This window comes from Alligator mississippiensis, chromosome 9 (assembly GCF_030867095.1).
Source record: "Alligator mississippiensis isolate rAllMis1 chromosome 9, rAllMis1, whole genome shotgun sequence".
Lineage (NCBI taxonomy): Eukaryota > Metazoa > Chordata > Crocodylia > Alligatoridae > Alligator > Alligator mississippiensis.
Window position 1 is genome coordinate 58,865,198 of NC_081832.1, and position 23,295 is coordinate 58,888,492.

The 23,295-nt window shown below is 39.2% G+C and overlaps 1 protein-coding gene across 5 annotated transcripts in view; it reads left to right on the forward strand.

Annotated features, from left to right (window-relative positions):
- ATP10B (ATPase phospholipid transporting 10B (putative)) overlaps positions 1-22,155 on the forward strand; it is a 310,708-nt gene extending 288,553 nt beyond the window's left edge. For all 5 annotated transcript variants that reach the window (XM_019478644.2, XM_014597506.3, XM_059733475.1 and 2 more), the window contains 9 exons: positions 1,828-2,012; positions 9,850-10,165; positions 12,040-12,116; positions 12,262-12,387; positions 13,711-13,911; positions 15,419-15,499; positions 15,614-15,718; positions 16,118-16,305; positions 18,888-22,155. In XM_019478644.2, coding sequence (XP_019334189.1) covers positions 1,828-2,012; positions 9,850-10,165; positions 12,040-12,116; positions 12,262-12,387; positions 13,711-13,911; positions 15,419-15,499; positions 15,614-15,718; positions 16,118-16,305; positions 18,888-19,380 — 1,772 coding nt within the window. In that variant the 3' untranslated portion in view covers positions 19,381-22,155. The remainder of the gene's footprint in view (positions 1-1,827; positions 2,013-9,849; positions 10,166-12,039; positions 12,117-12,261; positions 12,388-13,710; positions 13,912-15,418; positions 15,500-15,613; positions 15,719-16,117; positions 16,306-18,887) is intronic.
- The last annotated feature ends 1,140 nt before the right edge of the window (positions 22,156-23,295 follow it).

Sequence of the window (23,295 nt, forward strand, 5' to 3'; positions counted from 1 at the left end):
GTGATGTTCTTGACAACCAAAGAGACAATGCCTTAGACAGATGTATATTAAAAGATCTTCTTGTGAGGCTTTCCCAATAGTAGGCCCAAACACAAATAATTATATACCAACTTTAAATCAGGACCCAATTTCCAAGGACAAATATTTTACACACTTAAACCATATTTCAAATTTGCTACACATCTATCCAATGTATACCTGCCTGCTAATGGATTTATGATATAACTGTGTTCCTCCATGCTTTCTTCCCTTTGAAAAAGCTATTTTTATCGTGCAAAAAGGTATCTATCAAGGTGCTTCCACATCACTCATCACTATAATACAATTATTCCATTACAATGTTTCAGGGTCCTCTATCTTGTGTAAGCAAGGTTCTTCAAAGTTGTCCAAGTTTATTCTTTCTCTACAAATATAACTTTCTTTGTTATCTAAGACATATATAATTTCAGACTTTTTCTGACTTCAGATACATAATCTCTTCAAGTATTTTAAAAATCATGGTAGTAACCACAAATACTGTTGTCAAAGTCATAGGAAAGTTAGTTCCAGTCATCTAAAAATCTGTCACTTTTGCCAAGTATAAAAATGTTCCATATGTTTTATATTTAATTTTCTTCATAAGTTCCTTCTTATCTTCAAATACCTGTCTGTAATGTACAATATCACCATTAGATCATCTTCAAGTTGACCTTCTGGAAGAGATAAGAGGAGGAAAGTTGTATATCTTTCATATGACGATTTATCTTCAGCATGAGCTTGGCTTCTGCTTCAAAGATTGCTTATTTTGAAAGAGGAAACTTAATGTACCTTTCTCCTCCTCTGACAGAAAAAGCATCTAACTTGCCAATAGAATGTCTTGCAATGAAGTACTCAAGATTGATTGCAGAATCATATTTTTTCTAGTTCCTGGGGGTGCATCTACATATGTGCTTTACTACAGAGTTGACTAATTAACTCTGCAATAAATCATCACCATCTACACGTACTAGTGTGCAGTCTGTTAATTAATTCTGCCTTAAGATGATACTGTACTTAACTCTGCCAAAATGCACGTGTAGATCATGGCAGGGGCAGGCTGGGGTACAAGGGTGCTAAGGTGCTAGGGCTGCCTGCACCCTAGCCCCACAATTTAGCACCCTCATGCGCCAGCCACCCCCTCCACCACCCAACACTGCCACCCAAAGCCAGGCCTGACCGCCCATATCCCTTGCCAGCCTGGAATGCTCTGCCCCAACTCAAACTAATGCAGTCCCAGGTGCATGTGTAGATGCTGCGCCTGGGAGCAGCTGACTCCAATGCAAACTTGCCATTTATGCCATTTATGCCATCGCCTTAATGGTACGTGTAGATGAAAACCAGAGTACAGTACCTACAAAAATGCATATAATGAAATTATTCAATATATTGTCATTACATTATATTTTATTTTTTTTAATGAAACATTTGAGCATCAAACAAAATGAATAATCATTAGTCATTGGTGGCTGGGTTTTTTTTAATCTTAACCTGAATGCAATTTTTTTAATGTAGTTAATCACTTTAAAAATATTTAATATTCATTCATATGTTTTCTACAGGACAGGTGTGAGACATGAGGTAAATACAGGAAATCAGCAAAAAGTTTTACCCCTGTGTCAGATCAGTGTAAGATTAACGTTTATGCTTTGTGAAGTCTTCTTCAACCACTGGCTAGTAGCATTGGCTTAGCCATAAATAAATGGTGGATCTTGCTTTACGATAAAAGTTTTGAATATTTTTTTAACATAATCTCACCACATTTTTCAAAGGGAACTAAAATCAGTTCACTTAATCCTCCTCTTTCTCTAGGAGCAACAGGGATTGAAGATCGGCTACAAGATGGAGTAACTGATACCATCGCTGCTCTCCGAGAGGCTGGAATACAAATCTGGGTGCTGACAGGAGACAAGCAGGAAACAGCCGTTAACATTGCATATTCTTGTAAACTTCTGGACCAAAGAGACACGGTCTTTACTATTAATACCGAAAATAAGGTACATCCAAAACAAAGGGAGGGGCTTGATGAGCAGTTTGTTCATTACTTTAATGATGTGAGGTTTGTAAATGTTTGTTTTCATGTTCTATAAAAAGCAAAACAAAAATCTCAAAGTACTATTAAGAAGTGGTCATAGACTCCTTAGACTATACATAACACTGATTCTGAATCCAAACAGGTTTTATAGATGATGATTTATAATTCACAGATTCACAGAAACTTAGGGCTGGAAGGGACCTAATGGGATCATCAGGTCCAGCCCCCATGCTCTGGGCAGGAAAGACTGCTGAGGATTAAAATACAATAAATTTTTCCAAAATGAAAATGATCTTCAGATATTTACTTGAATCCTGTGTTTGAGAAGGAAAATAATTTGCAGTTAGGTGCCTGATCCCATAGTAGTGTTGATTCTTTTCAATACAATACTTTATAGCTGCATGTTTCCTAATAGGGTTAGTCTTAATAAGACATTTACTAGAAAATGTTCATCCCAGCCTCCTTCTGTGACAGCAACATTTGCCCTTCTCAAGATAGTTCTCACAGACCTATAAAGATGAGATTGTTTTTTACATAGTGTCGATATGCACAATATTACCTGTGTATTCACTGACAATAAGAGGTTTTACAGAGACTAGAACAGGCATACTCTGGCAAACTGCGGGTTAGCATTTCAGGGTCATCATTGTCAGTCCCTGGTACTCAGCAAAGCACAGTGAGCTTTCCATGGAGCAATCTATAGCTATTTATGAAACCACTAGAGCAGAGCAGGGAAAATGGAGGGCAAACCCTTGCAAAAGGGTAAGTGCCAAAAAGGACAGATGCGAGTATAAACATTTCAACCACTGCTTTTTCATAACTTGAGACAACAAAATAAGACACTGTGAAACTCTGTCCTTCTCTAGCTGCACTGAAAGCAGGAAGGCAGCTACCATTCACTTGATGAGGCTACTGACTTTCCACTTACTTGTCAGCCCATGGCCAGCTTATTTCAGAGACCTTGTCCAGACCTGAACATTTACTCCATGAGAAGTAAATGAACCATGCGATAAGAGTTTAGATGTTCCTAGCAATCCAACAGGAAATGGCACAAAAGGTGAGTTAACACTGAAGCCTCGTGGAAAGATTTACCCATTTCCCATGTACTGGAACACCAAACTCTAGACCAAAGGGACTAGATGTTAAATGAGGAATTTGGCAATTAACCAATTAAGCACTTACACCAACCCTTGCACCAATCAAAGGATTTACAGTGGGCGGTCTAAGCTCAGCAAAGTGTTTGCCTACAGCCCAGTGCTACCCTGCCACTCAGATAATTAATAAATTAGACTACACACAGGGAGGAGGGGTAACAAGTATCTATATTTGAATATAAACAACACACAATAACAATAGCAATCTCAAACAATATACATTAATCAACACTAATGAACTGCAATACAAAACCACTCTACCCCAGTGAGGGCACCAGAGGGCAACTTCTGACTCTCACACTGCCAACACTCGTGCAGCCTGTCAGCTGCACCACTCACTCGCACAAGGGAACAGTGAGGAATACAGAAGGAAATATTGGTTGCCACCTCCAACCCTCACCCACTCTGCACTCACTCTTTCCCTCACAAACAAAGACAGAGAAATTAGGGATTCAGCTGACCCTCCAGTCTGGCCTGGTGTTGGCCTTTGGCTGCAACCCCAGCCCTCGTCCACAATGCAGAGTACTAACCACTATATGATCACGGCCACACTGATCCTCCTCAATCAACCATGCTCTAACCCTCCTTGGTCAGGGGTCACCCGCACACGCACACACTGTTAAAGCACAGAGGCGGAAAGGGATCTTGGAGTCATTATTGAATCCAAGATGAACATGAGCCGCCAATGCCAGACCGCAGCCAGCAAGGCCAGCCATACCTTGTCATGCATCCAAAGGTGCATCTCAAGCCGGTCCAGAGAGGTGATACTCCCCCTCTATGCGACTTTGGTCAGGCTGCAGTTGGAGTACTGCATCCAGTACCGGGTGCCGCACTTCAAAAGGGATGTGGCCAGCCTGGAGAGGGTTCAGAGGAGGGCCACCCGCTTGATGAGAGAGCAGCAGGACAGGCCCTACGAGGAGAGACTGAAGGACCTGAACCTGTCTGCCTACAAGCTCATCAAGGGGGATCAACAGCAAATAGGCAGAGCTCTTTTCTCCCCAGCACCACCTGGGGTGACAAGGAACAATGGTCATAAGATGATGGAGAATAGGTTTAGGTTGGAGATCAGAAGGCAATACTTTACAGTTAGGGTGGCCAAAATCTGGAACCAACTTCACAGGGCGGTGGTCCTCGCCCCTACCTTGGGCAAATGCAAGAGGAGGTTGGACGATCTCCTGTCTGGGGTCTTGTGAACCCAGCATTCATTCCTGCCTGTGGCAGGGGGTAGGCTAGATGATCTGTTCAGGTCCCTCCTGACCCTAGCTACTATGAAACTACTATGTTTTTGGAGAGATGCACCACACAGCCAACTCCTGAGTGGTGGAGACACTGCTCACTTTCAACCATTCAGTGGTGGAGTTATACAACTATGATTACATGATCCACTCTCTACACACCAACAACAGCTAACCAGCCAACCAACCAACCAGCCAACTCCACTCAAAAACCTCTCTCTCTCTTTTATAGGTTCTCTCATAAGTCACCTATCAATCATTCCAGTAACCAATCACCCAGCAATGCACATATCACTCTACGCTTCACATGGCCTTCTCGGCCAGTGCACACACCTGTTGCCATCCAAAAGTACCCACTCATTTCACCTCATGAGGCCTTTCCCACCCTACTGAGGCTCAGTTACATATGCTCTCCTCCTAAAACTGGATCAACTCCTAGGAAAGGTTAAGAGTTCACCCAGCCTGGAACTTCCCAGCCCATGCTAAGGGATGCTGCAACCTTGGGTACCAACATTGGAACCTTATTTGAAGGACAAATGGCCATAAATGGATTTAATATTGACCTCAGCTTACTGGTGAACTATGCAAGAGAGTTTCAGTCCATAACTAGCTACCCAGACTAAGATTATTGGTTCCAATGTGAATCTGAATGCTTCAGCATCATGTTCCCACTAAATATATATACATTCTTTAATACATAGCGACTGCCACTTCAGGCACATTCTACACTAATGATAATAAATGTTGGAGCATGCTAACTTGGCTGTTACTCTACTACCATCCTTTTTATAAGCACGCCTCAGGTATTTGAAGACTGTCATCAAGTCCCCCACAGTTTTTCCTTCTCCAGACTAAATAATCCCAGTTCTTCTACCTTTTTCTTTTATAAATCATGTTTCCTAGACCTTCAATCATTCTTATTTTGAAGCCAGAGGATAGAAATCTGTGTTGTTGGTCTTAGGTTGGTCTTGGATGGAATCAAAGATTCCCAGTTCCTTCATTTAGTTTTTTTGTGTCCAGGCTAATCATTGGGCATTTATATACATACCTTTCTGTCCCATGATACACCAGACATCCTCCACTTTGGAGCAGACTCAATTAACCAAGCCTGCTCTGCATGCGAGCTGATGTGCACCGCATGCAGTTTTATAAGCATCAGCATGCAGAAAATTGTGGCAGTGCACTTTTGAACTAAAGTACCTCCAAGGTGTTTTAGTTCAAAAGCACACTGCACCATTTTCTTCGCACTGACACATATTTTGCCACTTATACAACTGCATGTGTCACAGTGCCAGGCACTTTTCAAAGCGCCCAGCACTGTAGCACTTGCACATGTAAAAAAGCCCATTAATCCTATCTGCCTCAATGTCTCTCTCAGTAGAAGCTGCACCTTTTATTTACCTCCATAGAGATATGGAAAGGGTTAATTAAATAACTCAAGTACTTTGAACATGAAAAGTGCTGAATGTTTTTTATTATGATGTATAATTCTGTAGTCTAGTTAGATGGCCTACTTCCTGGCTTCTTTTGTCTGTGCTTTGCAGCTCCCCAAACAGGAATAGGATTCTATAAAATGTCTCTTTCTTTTAATGTCAATGGAAATAGGAATGCATGCAAAGACGATACAGAATTTGGCACAGAATATGTTCTCTGCTTCAATGTGTAAATTTCATTTGATATGCGTGTCTGCTTAAAGGAAAGTGGAATGAATAAATTTAGGCTGGGAATTAGAAGGAGGTTTCTAGCCATCTGGAACAGTTTTTCAATAGGTAGTTACTGCTTTTAAGATGGAACCTGATCAGTTTATGAAAGAATTTTGTGATGTAGTTGTCTGCCATAGTGAGGGATTTGTCTCACTGACTCAAGAGGTCTCTTCCCCTCCTAAATTCCTGTGTATTTTACTAAGCGTAACGTCTTGTGAAATTGAGCTGGTGAGAGATACACACATTGCACAGACACTTGCCTTTGCATTTGAAGTTCAAGTTTCTGGTTTCTAATGGGCGTTTATGATACTTCTGTCAGCAGATATAAGGTGGAAAAATGACACCGTTAGTGACATGAGTGATAACAGGAGTTTATCATCGAGTGTGACATGATTTCTATCCTTCCTCAGTTTTAACTCAGTAATGTAAAAAAGAACATTAATGTAAAAAAGCATTTAACTAGTAAAATTGTCAAGTCCATAATCACTTAAAGGCTTCATAGGAGTCATCATAACTAGTTGACATTACATGGCAACAGTAGGTGTGTATGTCAGATTCCTCCTGCCCCAAAGGCACAAGCCCCTCCCAGTTAAGTTAAAGGGAAATCTCCATTAACTTTTACCAATGTGGGAATCATAACACACAGCCAGGCTTTTTTATCCAGTCCAACTGGGGCCACAGTATGCACACAGTAGCCAGTTCACTACTAGAGTAAAGTTCTGGTCATTATATTGGAAATTTTACTCTCATTAAGTCTTTTTAGCCTTCTGGTCATGCAGCATTAACCTTTTTGACCATAGCTCCTTAAGGACAAGTGCATTCATCCTCAATACGATGTACTTGGACACTAAAGATAAATATACCCAGTTAGGAACCTTGAGGTGCCCTTTTTTTTACCCAAAGTCATATAACGAAGGCTTCATTCCAGCACAGTTAAGAAACTTCCTGGACCTCTGTATAGTCTACTGTCACCACCTCTTGTTCAAACAAACTGAGCACATTACTCTTTTTGGCTCCTCAACTTGCTACCTAGTTTGATTTTCAGTGTCAAACCATTCTTGGCTCCTTATCATTATCCAACTTCCTCCTTTGTAGAGGAAAAGTGAAGTTTGATAACAATGTCAGTTGTCACCAGAGACAGGCAACTGTTAGTGAAAGCTATGAGTTTCTGGCAGCGATAGTAGGGAAATGAAATTTGCTGGGTTGACTTTAAGAAAATTGAGTTTCTCACTAGACACAGAACTTTCTTTTAATCACATAGACTCACAGTGACAGGCGTGGCACCCAAGGGCTGCTGTGGTGCCCCCTAGTAAGCGCCCCAATCCTGTCAGGCCCTCGCTCCTGTTCCCCAGGGTCTTGCCCCGCTTCCTCTCCTGCCATGCCTTAGTGTTGAAAGTAATGAGGGGAGGCTGCCCTCCAAGGCCAGTGAGCCAAGTTGCTCTTGCTCCCCCTCTCTCTTTCTCTTCCCCAATATTCATTCTCCATTCCCGCCCCTCCCCCCCCCCGATCCCTCTTCCTCTATGTGCCTTAAGGGCTAAATTTGCAGTCTCCTTTCACCCCTGCAGGCATGCCTAGGCCTCGCAGTTGTTACTCCATTGCCATTTGATCCCTTGTTAATCATCAGCTTTACTAGCTTTAGCCTACAGGCTACTCCGGCTGTTGACTGATGGCCCAGGCACACTGCCTCTGGCCTGGCTTTTCCAGCCTTCACTTCATTAGCGTCCAGGCCCTTGGCCCTGGCTTGCCCTGTTTCAGTCCCCATCGTGTCCCTGCCCAGGGGCAAATCATTTCTCTCTGCCTCCTCTACAGCTTTTAGGTTTCAGCCCTACATAGCCCACTGGGACCCTGACCATGACAGGTCTGCATGCTGGGTGCCCCTTAGCACTTCTGTGGCCTCCAGTCCATCCCTTATAGCCATATCCAGTCCTCTGGTTATACAACAAACCTAAAACATAGGTATCCTGCAGTTGCAAAGCTCACCTGCCACAAATGATAACTCCCAGGGATAAACCTGTTTCACCCTTATGGATAGCCCCATTTCCCTGGGTGTTGCCTCCCCACAGTCAGTATTTCCTGTGGGAGCTCCTTTCCCTGCAGGGCCTGACTGCCCACCCTGGCTCAGGGACGGTGCTTATCTGCCCTGGAGTCCCACCCCCTTTCAGTAATCTGGCTTCCCCTCCTGGTCATGCACTGGAGTCTCTAACCCCTTAATCAAGGGTCAGCTGGTATCCGGCCACCCCACCTTCTTAAAATGCCAGGGGCCTCAGCTCCCTGGAGCTTGTTCCTTCTGTCTGGACCAGCTGCTTCAACTCTCATTCTCATTCCTCACAGTGCCCTCCTGGATGCCATTTGCCAGAGATCCCCCCTTCCTGTGGGCTGCTTTGGCATCTGCTCCAGATGCACTGATAGAGTCTTCTCTCCCCACTTCCTTGAGTCTGAGTAACAGGGTTTAGGTCCCCTGTTACACTCACCAAACACTAGAAATTATATGACTCCCAGGTGGCAGACCACTAGCCAGTCTCCTTAGAGTTAATTCAAAAGATAACTTATATTTTCAATATAATTCCTGGTTTACACAGAGAGAAAAGGTGCCTCTCCTCAGGAGACTTTTTACAGTGTTTTAGAAAGCAAGCTTGATGTGGCTTTCTATTAGATGTCAGAGGTACATTTGATTTCAGAACCTCCCACTTAAGTGTAATTTAAAACTTGCAGCATCCTACACCTGTACTTTATGCAACATAAAATGAAAATAACATTTAAGAACTGAATCACCACTCAGTAAGGCTGACAGAGAAGGTAAAAAAGAGAGTGATAAGCTCTTTGGGCTGTCAGTACCACACCACAGAAAATGACGTTTGCACCAATAGAGACCTGGGTAAATATAGGATTGTACAGTGTCTTGTCCTGTGTTCTTGTCATGTCCTACCAAAAAAACCTTCCAAATTGTTTAAGTGCCCCCTTCAATATGTTTATACTGTTTAAGTTGCTAAGAGTTGTATCGTTTAAAAGATGTATTTGGTTCAAAATGGGACAAATGCAAAAAAGAAGGAAAGGTATTTGGGGATTAAAACACAGGAATGAGCACTGTTAGAACTTCTGACATTGTTTAGCAGGCCAGCTGAATGATTTGAACCAGTTAAGGCCAGTTTTTCTAAATCATAAGAACTGTCATTTACCGTGTCAGGTCCATCTTGCCCAGCATCCTTTGTCAACAGTGGCAAAAAATCCCTGACTACTCTTACTAATCTGGATTTCTTAATTTCTCTATGGCAGACTCCCTCCTTTTTGCAGAAATATGAATGAGCTTTTACCATCCCTCATATGAGTGGTAAGGCTATATTCATTATTGTTAGCAATGCCTCATACTCCTTACGTTCGTACAACAATAAATAATATGTATTTTTTTCTCCAAATTCTGAGCACTACAGAGGCAAATGTAGACTCAGTCTTCTAATATGTACTTCCTTTTCTTTTTAAATTAATAGTCATATTGTAGACAAATAGCTGCTAAGATGCTCAGCGTTTTTAACATGTGGATGGAGGAGCTGGTAATAACATTGAACTAATCTCCAGTAAACTAGTAAACTAGTGCTTTCTGCAACCAAAAGGTCATAAAGCTCCTGTGATGTTTTCAAAGATATGTCTACTGGTTATACTGTAACATGATAAATAGATACGTTTTCCATAACATACTCATTTTCTCACAGGAAACCTGTGAATCCCTCTTGGATTTGACCTTGGAAGAAGTGAGGAAGAACTGTGGCGTTAAAAAAAGCAAATGGACATTCTTTGGCATTGGTCTGCCATCTTCTCTGCCAGCTTCCACAGGCCCTGTTCCTGAATTTGGGCTGGTTATTGATGGGAAAACATTGAACATTGTCTTCCAAGGGGAGCTAGAAAGGAAGTTTCTGGAGTTGACAAAGTACTGCCGCTCAGTTTTGTGTTGCCGGGCCACTCCTCTCCAAAAGAGCAAGGTGGTCAAACTAGTTCGGAGGCAACTAAATGTCATGACACTATCAATAGGTACTAAGTTTTCTTTGTCTCTTGCCCGTTAATGCCAATTTGATCACGTGATTGTTTACTTCATTGAGGGTTATGAGCATATACTGAATATTGGTGTATAATCTTCACCCTGAGGTTCCTTTAACACAGACGTAGTAAAAAGATTGTCAGATTGTTTAACCTCAGCAAACAGCTATGTATTGTAAGTTAAATTTCCTCAGAAAGAATCTCATTCTGCTGCTGTTGAGAAGCTTCACCTCCCACTAAAAGGTACTCACTTCCCATGGTCTACCACTCATTCTCCTCCCCTCCCACAGAAGCTGCTTCCAACTATTCTAGCTTTGAGGAAGGAGGGGAGACAATCAATAAGAGCTCCTGCTCTATATTTTAATTACTCCCTTTTAATGCCTTTTTTCTGAGTTGGTCAGCAAAGTTGTATACCCAGATCAGTATTAGATACTGATTTCATTTTATTTTTTTCATTTGTATGTAAAGTAGTTCATGGAAAATCCTTGAAGCATCATGTGTGAGTACTTGTAAGTAAGTCTATTAAAAATTCTTGCAAAGCTGACTTAAACCCTTTAACACAAAATGCTCAATAAATCAAATAAAACATAATATGAGAGAAAAGGATTGATAAATATCTGAATTTCTAGATTTTTTTCAGAGTTCAAAATATAAACTTCATTTTATTTATGCTCTTTTTCTAATCAATCCTCACTCATAGTCTATGTGATTACATGCAAACCTAACTATTTGTTCTCTAGTCGCTGATCATGAATGTTCTTCCAAAATTACAATGGACTGAATTGCTGTCTTAAAATAAGTTTTTTTACACTGTATAATTTGCAGTATTTCTGTGTGTCTTTGTAACTGCGTCAAAGAAATTTACAGAAAGGATCACTAAAAAAGCATTTCACATTATTATTTGGTTTTCACCAAAGGAAAAAATATAGTTATGACTGTATTAATGTGCTTCCTTACTGAATTCCAAGCAACACAGAGTGCTTGCTAGATGAAGCAAGATAAGATTTGTTAGCAAGTCATCACAATATTTAGTTGTAAGACAGTTTTTGTTATAAACCCTATTTCTCACATTCATCATTTTTAAAAATATTCCCTCGGGCTGAATTCTCCCTGCTTGGTGTCTGCCTAAAATTGAGCATTTTAGGCCTTTTGTAATTTGATGGGGAAGAGGAGGGATGGACAATTTTGTTCTCACTTGTGGCTTTAGTTGGTGTTTTGGGGGAAGGTCATAGTCAATAAGTTGAACCTGGAAAAGCAAATTTATATTGTATAAAGTCCATAACGAATGTCATGTGCTTTAGGAATTTGAGAAAATATTGTAGTTCAAATACATAACCATAAGTATCTCCTACTCTGTCACTAAGTCCACTATATAATATATACACTCACTTAGTTTAACTGAGTCTCATCACCCATATAAAGGTAATAACTTTATCTGCCCTTTATTGTTAGGGAAATTTTAGGACTGATGACACCAAAGTGACTCACCACCTTACATGTTCAGGGTATAAAGTACAGAGATTAAAATTTTGCTCCACTGAATTCAGTGGTAATTTGGCTATTGGCTTTAGTTAGGTTAGAATTTCACCCCAAGACTTAGAGTATTCAGAATCTCAGAGGAAGTAGATTTCCAAATTGAGAATAGAACTTATGTTTCTTGACCAAATGACACACTCATACTACTAACCATAAGGCAGGGCATCACCCACCTTACTATAGATGCACATTACTATTAAGACTCCCTTGATTTATCAGTAATTTATTTTTAGACCTTGTCTGAAGATAAGCATGGAAGCTGGACCAACTAGCATTATAATTCTTTCCTAAATGTTCATATGTCTTAAAGTCAGTCCTTTTATCTATTCCAGGTGATGGTGCAAATGATGTGAGCATGATTCAAGTGGCTGATATTGGAATTGGTATATCTGGTCAGGAAGGCATGCAGGTAATCCATTAAGTTAGTCTCTTTTCTGAAATCTGCTATATAACTTCCATGCAAAATGTATGCAGTAGTAGGTTGCTGCTTCACTTTGACATATTGGATAAAGAAACAGATTTTTAATGAACAATTCTGATACTGTTTTTTTGAGGCTGTGATGGCCAGTGATTTTGCAATATCTCGATTTAAGCACCTCAAGAAGCTGCTTCTCGTCCATGGACACTGGTGCTATTCTCGCTTGGCAAAGATGGTGATTTACTACTTCTACAAAAATGTGGTAAGTCAAAAAGGATCCTGGATGCCTTAATTTACTTCAGTTAAGCTATCTTAAAGTACTTCTGCATGTTCCTTTAACTTCCATCAAACTAATATTCCTTTTTTCTGCACTTAACCAGCTTGTTTGCTTCCATATGCACACCTACTACTGAACCTCTGAAGTATTGGGAAAAGCAGTATCTAAATCTTTCACTGCGGAAGTTTGATACAATATTATCCCAAAGGAGGAAAAATCTCAAAGTTTAGTAACATTTATTTACTAGCTCAAGAAACTTTCCACTAATACCCATGAGTCTCAAAGTAAAATGTACTACCCATTTACATAAAGAACGGAAGATTATTACTCTGAGAAAATGGGAGATGACTCTCCATTACACAACAGTAGCCTGTGAAACCTGTGAAATTTTGTGTTTAATTTTATAGGAACCACTTGCAAGCACTGGTGCAGTCATATCTAGCATTTTTATTAAAAGTTTAATGTATATGCAAATGAGCTATGCATTGAAGAATAATGTAAAGTGGCTAAACTTGATAGTAATACAATTTCTGCAAAGCAGTGCAAACAAATCCATTTGACTTCAAATATGCTCTGAGCATGAAAGACTATTTACTGAGAAGTCAAAGCATTTCAATTTAATTTTTTTAAGTCACAATTTTAAATAAGAATCATGGCTTTATCAGTATTAAAATTTGTAATAGGAAGCAAAACTATTTTTCCTGAATGAGCATGTTTTCAGATCCTAAATGATAGTTATTTGCATCATGAAACAGCTCTCTAAACTGGGATGCTGCTGTACTATTATCTCCCCAGTTCTATTAGGAAGAAGAAGACCTTTGATTCCACAATCAAACCCAATTTTATTACAGGATTTATAACCTGGTGCTCAGAACCGTGAATAATTTATTTAATTACTCTTTTAAAGGAAACCTAACAATATGAATACACTCTGATGTATCCATTTAAAACTAAAATATCCCATAATGGTTTTCTACATTGGTTAAATATAGAAAGGCCAGGCTACTTGTTTAAGATAACTATGGAGAAAATGATGTGTCTTAAGGAAGGCTGGCTCAGACATACCTTATACCCCACAGGACCTATTGACAGGGACCCCAAAGAGAGAAACCCCACAGAACCTATTGACAGGAACCCCAAAGAGAGAAACATATACCAACACAATTAGGGATGATCCAAAGAAGCAAACCTGGAAGGTGTGTGACTTCATGATTCTAGGAGTCCAAAATGTAATCATGTTCCTATACATTTCTGAACATTCAGGATGCTGAAAATATGTACCACTAACAGATTGTCTCTCTCCTCCAGAACTATGTCAATCTACTATTCTGGTATCAGTTCTTCTGTGGATTCTCAGGGGCCACCATGATTGATTACTGGCAAATGATCTTTTTCAACCTCTTTTTCACTTCCTTACCGCCCATCATTTTTGGGGTGTTGGATAGAGATGTTTCTGCAGAAACACTTCTAAGTTTGCCTGAACTATACAAAAAAGGGCAAAATTCAGAGGTATGTCATACTGGTTGTTGACCTGGTGCAATTCTGCTATTATATTGGATGAGTCAGTAGAAACCTAGATACTCCCCCAACTTGAAACTACTTTGCTTGGTTTGATAATACCCATCCAAAGACTGTGTAATTGCTAGAAACTAGTGGCTAGAATCTTAGTAGAAATGTTGATTGGTTGATGTAAATGGGAAGGGGAAGTATAACTTCATTGACATTAGTGGAGTGATACACTGATGAATGAGGCCCCATACATTGAAACCCCAAAAAGCATATGCTTTAATATTAGGAAGGTTTTATGTCTCTGACCTAAGGAAAGATGAAGTGTTTGAGCATTTAAATAAAGGATTTGTTTTTCATGAATAGGGGAAGGAAGGTAGCAACAAATAAAAGCAGAGTTGCAGTGTAAAAAATGAAAGCAAAAACAGCATGGCTGTCCCATGGTTAAATTCTGGTGAGGTTGGAGGATTTTAACGTAGAGATGAGTCCTGAAGGAAAGGCTTTTAAAGTGAAGATTGCAGTAGAAAGTGACAAGTAAACCAGAGGCTTTATGTCAACAGAAGGCTGGCAGGCTCTTTATGTACTTTTCTGGACTTATGTTTTGAAAAAGACCTTTTAATGCACAAAATACTTCTCTTTTTGTCACTATTACAGTTTGGTGTCCAAGCTGCTTCAGGTCTGGACTGTTTTATTTTTCACTTTGAATACTTAGAGCTTGATAAAAAATCATGGCATATGAAAGCAATTATTAAAACCTTTTCCACAAAGTCCCTGTCAAGTTCAGTGTGTCAGGCTGATCTTTTTATTTATTAATGTATATGCACCTTTCATATATGTACATGCATATGCATTTTTCCTATTTTTCCTGTCATTTTAAAATGTTGAGCCTAAATTTGACTCAGCTACTAATTACTAGCAGTTAACCATATTTTTCCCCAAAGGGCCTGTTTTGACCTTTCTATTCTAGATTGCAAAACTGTGGAAATATAGTCCTAATGCACCTGGGCTATAATTTTCAGCACTACTGAGCATTCATTCAGATTGTCTTCACCTGATATTATGAGAATCCAGCCCTTTGAGTGAAAAGTGTAGAAGGGAAATCATTTTGCCAACAGAGTCTATAAAGACATTCCCATCCTCTTCCATGCCACATGTGGGGAGTATTCTCCATTTTTTCAAAACATGAAGTTGTTGCTGCTCTGGCATTCTGACTGCTTCATTGGCAAAGTGAAAGAGCCTGCTAAATCTGCCACCATCACTGTGAGCCTGTCTCCCCTTGAGCAATGGCATTAAAAGTTGAGAGAGAGTGAGAGAGAGAGCCTTGACAAAGGTGTAGACATATCACATTTACCAAAATTCAGTAGTCCATGGAAACGTGATTTAAAGAATATTATTTGGCCCACCCTGATAACCTTTATAGGAGTTCAGGCTCTTAAAGATGATGAGTTAATGCTTGAAAGAAAACAATATTTGTCCTATGACAATGATGGTTGTCCGTAACTTCCTACAGATCTACAAGTTGTCAACGTTTACCATTGCCATGCTGGATGCCTTCTACCAGAGTCTTGTCTGTTTCTTTGTCCCTTATTTTGTAAGTACACAAAGCATTCAAATTGTCTCTTAACAAAAATGAATTAACAATCCCATTCTGTTCACCTATGTATTATGAATTGTCAAGGTTCATCTGAATCTCTCCATTTTCTAGACATATGAGGGTTCTGACATAGATGTTTTCACATTTGGAACTCCCATCAATACCATCTCTCTCCTGACTATTCTCCTACACCAAGCTCTAGAAATTAAAACTTGGGTATGTATGTGAATATATGACAATTTAACCTCAAGCTTTCTTTCTATGCAAGTGAGCTATTGCAATAAGTCAAAAATGATGATTTGTCTAGAGATAATTGCCTCCCTGGAATACCAACAGACTTTGATTATACAGTGCCTTTGGGACAGGACAATAAAGAATTGTTGTGTAGTTAAACATGAGAATGGGAGCATTGCACCATATGCTTTAGGAAGATCATATTATTTGGAAGTTATCATCCTGTGAATTACTTTTATGAAGAAATTTTCTTCTGCTTCACTTTTCAGTTACATGACTCTTCAGGATGTTCCTCCTTTAGGTCACACTGCACATCTGTCTCTCCTAAGATTTAACATCAATTGTTAATATTATCACTGTTGCTTCCATTTCTGTTCGCAGACACTGTTTCATTGGATCACAATGATTGGAAGTGTTGTGCTTTACCTCTTCATCTCAACTGTCTACAATGCTGTCTGTGTTGTTTGTAACCCTCCCACCAACCCCTACTGGATTATGGAGAATCAGATGTCAGATCCTAGGTTTTATTTACTGTGTTTCATTGCACCAGTCCTTGCTCTTTTACCGAGGTTTGAACATTTGCTTGTTTTCCTTCTCAATATTGTTTTTTTAGGAATTTGTGGGCACTAGGATAAAATAGCAATAGTTTTTATCTATATCAACTGCAACCATTCCTATAGGTGCCTCAGAAGCATATTTAATCTACTAGAGAGCCCGCCTAATGGAGTCAGGTCTAAAGCAGAAAGATCAGCAAATGAGGATTCAGTATACTTGGGTTCTAATCACAGTTCAGTCATTGACTCATGCAATTAATATAACCTTAAATATATAAACCACTTTGTTTCCCTGCCTCCATTTCCCATCAATAAAATGAAAAAAAGAATCCTCTTGAAGTGTTTTGAGATTTACCAGTGACAAACAGCTATAAAGATGCTCATTATTATGGGTATTAATATTCAATATGCTAATGGTGGCTAATAAGTACATTCTTAGGATAGCTTTTGAATTGTTCCCAATTGTTCCCAAATCTTGAATACAATAATCTTGTATTACTTCCATTACTTTACTCCATTATCACATATCATTAAATATTGCAGTTTGCATCATAAAATGTGTCGGTTAAATTAAGATTTTTTTTTTATATAAATGATCTTCCTATGCCCAAAATCATGGCTTGCTATCTGCCAGAAAACAAATACAGAGGAAAATAATGTTTGAGGATAACATTGGTTTTTATAGTTTAGTATACAGGTAAAAACATTACTTTTGTTTCCTTGCATATCTAACTACTAATACCTCAGATTATTAAAAGTCAAATAATTTTAAAAACAAATCTGTTTTTCCCAAGTGATGAATCTTGTTCCCTTTTTAATTACTTTGAGCTTGGATAGCCAGACAGACTAGAAGTAGGGTGAAACAAACTAATTTGCTTTTCTCTCTTTCAGTTGGTAGGGATACACTGGAACTGTAATAGTCGTAAAGACATTTTCATTCATATTTGATTTTATTAAACCACTTTTCAAACAAATCCTAAAATCTGGACCTAAACAGTATTTTAAGCCCTTTTTCAATTAGATAATTTAACATTTTTCTCAACTACTCTGTCTCTATGTGTATTCAAATTTATTCTGAGTAATACAAGCTTCAGGTAAGGATGATGTGGCTCATGGCTGAGTGAATGTTCCACATCTCCAAGGAACAGCATCTTTTGACAATGTTTTTTTCCTGAGTGATTTTTTTCTATTATTATCAGCCCGTATTCACAATGACTTTTTTTAGCCCTGAGCTTTCTACATCAGACACTTGGTTAAGAATTCATATTTCCACCCTGGGAATTCAGCAATGTTAAGCTACTTGCTGCCTCGGCAGGATACTGAGCTTAAAGATTTGTGCCTGGATAACATCAAGGTAGGAGCACAATTGTTCCTTCATGCAGGCATCCCAGATTATTTTCTTCAGAAACTTCTGTTCACACATAATCCATCTCCAAGTCCTATACAGAACTCAGTTACAGCAGCAAAGCACTCCTTGTGAAATACAGCTCATACTTAAATTTTCAATTGGCTCATCTTAGTATGCGGTTTGTTCCTTATCTTCCCTGGATACCACTTGGAACTCATAGCTTTAAGATTTCTAGCTATCTCTAGAAGGTAAGGTAAATATAAAAGAGCCTCAAGTCCTCCTTGTAGCTACAGACTCTTGCACTCCCTTTATCTATAGGCTTAGGTTCTGAATCCCATCTGTTGTTCTGAGACGGACTCACCTGCATGCCCATGCTTTTGTGCCAGGAATTTGTATGGCTCTGAGTGGTAGTTCTGGTAGACATAGTCCATAGACATGGCAAAAAAAGCAGTTACATGCTTTGCCATTTAATATTCAAATGCAAATCTACCCACCTGTGAGCAACCCCTTTCATGTAGCTTTCTCAGCTTTCAAGTACTGCCAGGAACAGGAGAGAGAGAGGAGGTTCATAGAGGAAGTGTTAGAAGCAAAAAGAAGATGCTGACTTCTGCAGTTTCACCTTCCTCTGTATCTCTATGCCTCCTTTTAAAGGAATGTATCACTTCACTTTCCAACTATTGGCTCTCTGTGCGTAAAGCCAACCAAGTCTCTGCTTGTCCTTCTATCAGTGGTGACCTTAGGGTTGTTGGGGCCCTGGGCAAGAGAGTCATTTTAGCCCCTTAGAGGCTTAATTTTGATGACCTATAAGCAAGTCAGACATTTTCAATTTCAATTACACTTTGCCCTATCCATGAAACTGCAATGAAAGTATCTTAATCCAATATTAATAATGCAATGAAAGAGTTTTTTAACATTGAGCTATATTCTAGGTTCATTTTAGGTTCAAAATTTTGGGGCCCCCTAAAGTGTGGGTCTCTGGGAGGTCACCTGGTTTGCCCTTCCCTAAGGCTGCTACTGCTTCCATGCTTTATTAAACAAGTACACGAATCCTATTGTCATGGTCATCATAAGTTTAGATGACTGTACAATACGACTGCATACATCCAAGTACCTCACTGAAAGTAAGTAAGGACATTACCAGACATCTGCAGAACCATGGAAAACCTGCAGAGAGAGACTTTTGACATACTGTTATATTTTACTAGTGAAACCCATTTTTAATGTGCTACTTTTCTTGATCTTTTATCAGGTATTTTGTTTTAGCTCTGCAAGGAACCTTCGTAGCATGTCCAATTCTAAAAGCTCAGCAACTGGATAAGCTTCCCAAAGAGCAACGAGATCTGGAAATCCATTTAAAGAGGACAAAAAAGCAAGCTATTTTAGGCACAACTTCAGTCTGCGTTGATGAGGTTAATCTAAGCACCAGCAATGTATGCCTGTCACCATTCCTACATCCAACAGCATCTGCTATATCCCATGATAACCTCGGATTATCCCCCCAAGATACAAACCCCAGAAGGGAGTGGATACTGAATAGAGAAAGCCAATATTCCATCAGGAGGCAGACAGAGGAAGAAACCACTTCAGCTAGTTCCTCATTGACGGCTTCACCTTGGCAGTATCAATTTTTGACTGATAGAAATGCATCTCCTGGGCAGTTCACTGGCCAGTTGACTGATGGTTGTGCTGAAAGACTTAACCGTGGAAGCCATCGGAGATCAGTGAGTGCAGTGACACTATGAAGGATCTTGAGTTCTGAGCTTTCAACAATGTGATAACTTTCCTGGACATATTACTGCTGCTGTGCAGCCCTGAAGGATAAAGAGTGCAGCAGGGGAAACCTTTTTCATAATTATGTTCAACTGTGAAACTTTCTAGAAATACACAGATGGCTTTGTGAATCTTCTGGAATAGCTCAATATGATATATTAATATGTGAAATAGGCCATGTGCACATATCAGTTTTCAAGGATGTGGGGGCTGACTTAATAAATGGTTGGTTTCTTTGGTATTGTTTGGCCAGGAGAACATCTATGAGCATCAGTTAATCACTGTGAAATGTACAATTTGGACAAAAATTGGAGATGTTTCTCATCAAATAACATTTTCCCTTCAAAGTAATAGTGACCTGCGTGGTGATTACAAGGTAATTATACATTTAGGACAGTAAGGAAGGACCGATTCTATACACTGTGCCATTCCAAAGAACAACTAGCTCTTCTTTAATACCTAAGAAACAAAGCCTTAAAAAGGTCTTATCAAAAAGCCCTTGAATATGTTCAGCTTTTTAAGTTAGCAATAAGCCACTTATAAAGGAGGAAATTGGTTACCTTCAGTTGTTAAAAGTAATATCTAAAATGTCCAACAGAAAAAATGCTCTAGTTTTCAAGCTGTATGGTTTATGCAGGTGACAGCATAATATGAAGTTGCACCGTTTCCTCTCTATTGTCAGATGGGCCCATTTATATAGGTTGACCTTCCTCACAGTAATGCTGGGCAGGAAGAAAACATTTTTATAAACAGAAAACCACAAAAGTTGGGAGGAGGACTCCAGGCCAGTTATAGATATTTAAAGCTACAAAATATATATCCAAAAGTGTAATGGAAATTTTAGTTAAAGTATAGCTATTCCTGATTTCTTCTAATCTGGAGATGGTATTTATTTCCTTCCTTCCTACCCTGTACTATTTGATATATCTATAGGGCATAACACAGTGACATGCAAAGAGACCTAGGATGACTTACATGCAGAACACAGTACAGCCACATTAACCAAGGCAGAATACTCTGCTAATTATCGCTGCTATGAGAAGCAAGGTTTATTAAGCTACATAAAGCACCATATGAATGCAGCTATACTGTATTATGTAAATGCATATAGCACCAGTGCCCCAATTACTTCAGGTATCTCTGCATGGCACTTCACTGTGCTGTGTAGTTACACCATTTGCATAGTGTTGTTATGTTCTGTCAAACACATCTCATGTTGGCGTAGCTCAGTGGTGGATGCAAAGATTCCCATATGTTCATCCTGTTGCTGGGGATCATTTAAGATGAAAGTTGTTATAGAGATGGTAGATATTTTAATAGTACAACAAATAAATCTACATCTGACCTGAGATCTGGGCACATCAATTGCTTTGGATATGAATGGTACATTACAGTAGTTGTGGTTGCCTATAGTGACTAAAATTCAGGTTATCTTCTTAAAGTTCTGTTAAAATGCAGAAGTTCATCCTTATCAGTATCTTAAAGCAACAAGATACAGGAACATTCACAAATAACACTCTGACCCCTAGCTGTTGCAATGCAATGAAAGATGTCTTCAGTATTTCCCATAGAAATATTCACTATTAATACTATGTGAGATTCAAGATGTCACAATAAATAGCTACAACTCAATCATGCACTAAGTTCAACTGGTCTCATATTTTTGTGACTCAACAGATGACTCCAGTTTTTTAGCTTTTGACATGTGTAAAGCAGTAAATTTTCAGCTAATTATTTATTACACCTCACAATGTGTGATGTCTCTTCAATAAACTGTTTAGCAAATACAGGTGGTCCTCGACTTACAACATTTTGAGTTACGTTTCACACTTACAACCATTATAAATTGACACCCTGTTTCAATTTTATGGCATCAGTTTCGACTTACAATGCTTGATTCGATGTGACGCCACGCCAGTGAACAAGTTTGCTGTGTCACTCATCTCCCTGGAGAATATCTGTCCAAACTTGCTTGGACACTTTCTTTAAGAAAGCGGACAAGACTCCAGAAAAACTTGCTGCCAAGACTCCTGAGAAGACCCCAGCCAAGAACCCTTCAAAAACTCCAGCCAAGAGCCCTTCAAAAAGTCCAGCAAAATCACCTCAAAGAAGTCCTTCCAAATCAATATGATTGCTATTTACAATATAAATACATTAATGTAGCTATATTACTCATCTATAATTGATTGAGTACAAAATTCTGGGGTATTTTTGGTGAAAATAGGGTATCAGGCCTTGGTTCAGGAACCAATCCCCCATTTATAACATTGTTTCCTTTGAGAAAATTGGTTCTGAGTTACAACATTTTGACTTAAGGCACAGTTTTCAGGAACCAATTGTGTCGTAAGTCCAAGGACTGCCTGTATTCATTTGCTTTCTGTTATACATATGGTAACCCACAATTTGCTAGTTATTGTTGCTTTAACATAACACAGAAAGCACTGAATAGCATCCCTACCACTTAAACTTATTTCAACTATTACTGTGTTAAGTGTATAACTGATACAGTATTAATTGTCAGCTTTAAACCAATTTAAAAGAGGCAGGTTTTGTACAATGACAGGAATTAGGTGCTGTTGAGATTATTATTGTGGGAACAGAGAGTGTTCACTTTACCCACTCACTGCCTGAGAATGAATCCTTTGGTGATGATACCTGGGGTGAAATGTTTTTGACTCCCAGACATGTTTTTACATGACCTAGTCCTTTTTCTTTGAACCCAGGGAAATAAATTGCTCATTTTTTTCTCAAGTATGTTATGATTTCAAAATAGGAAATATTGTTATAGTAATAAAACTGATATAGTTACAACTTAGAGTCATATCCAGGATTAGTGTTGCCTATCAAAAATAGCACCTTCAGAGCTCTTTTTATCTGTTCATCTCAAAGCACTTTGAAGAGGAGTTCAGGATTGCTGTCCCAATTTTACAGAAGAGAAAATAGAAGCAAAGAGGACAGAAGAGACCTCTTCCAGGTCACTCTGCAGTCCAGTTGCAAAAATCAAGCATGGAATCCAAATTTTCAAAGTCCAAATCCAGTTTTCTTTCTACTAGGCCACATTTGGCATGCAATGCATAGAGGTAAGATAATGGATAATAATGTGTAACTGCAAGAAGTTATGGAAAGACTGGAGGGGCAACCAAGACCAAGATAAGTAAAAGTGGGAACTATTGTAGAGCACCCTGACTACAAGGTCAAGAATTCATTGTGTGATATTGCTTCTCACACCCTATCTGGAAAACTGCTTTACCATTTAGGTTGTCCTTCCCACTGAGGAGCCAGGTTGTAGAGGTAGCTGAGGGAATAGTTGAAGAAAATTCTCTCTTAAATAGGAGCAAAGACTCCCTGCAATGCATTTCCAAGCCTTCCCAGAGGCTCCTTAATGATGGCAACCATAGTCTGTTAAACACCACACAAATAGAGTGAGATGGTTCTTGTCCAAGATGCTCACAGTGTGAATTCAAAATCATTGATTTTAATTGACAGAACAAGGGAATAGAGCTGACCTAAATAATTGTATATCCTGATCAATAATCTACCTTGTAATAAAAGAACCTGATAGCTTCATTGATTGGTAGATTTACAACATAATGGCCCAATACAATCCTGTGGAATGGAGACTGCAGTCTTCTGTGCCAGAAAGTCCTGTAGGGGCACAGCGGGGTAAAGCATTCAAACTTACTCCCCTTCCCCCTCCAAGTCTTCTGAATAGCCCACAGAACATTCAGTTCTGATGTGAATAGTCAGAAAGCAGAACAATTATTTAGCTTTTTGATGTATAGGGTGCTGGAAATCATTGTTTCATTTACTTAGACCACAGAATACTAAAAAGTACTGACTGACAATTAAGTCTTTACATACTTATTCTTTTTTTTTTGGGGGGGGGG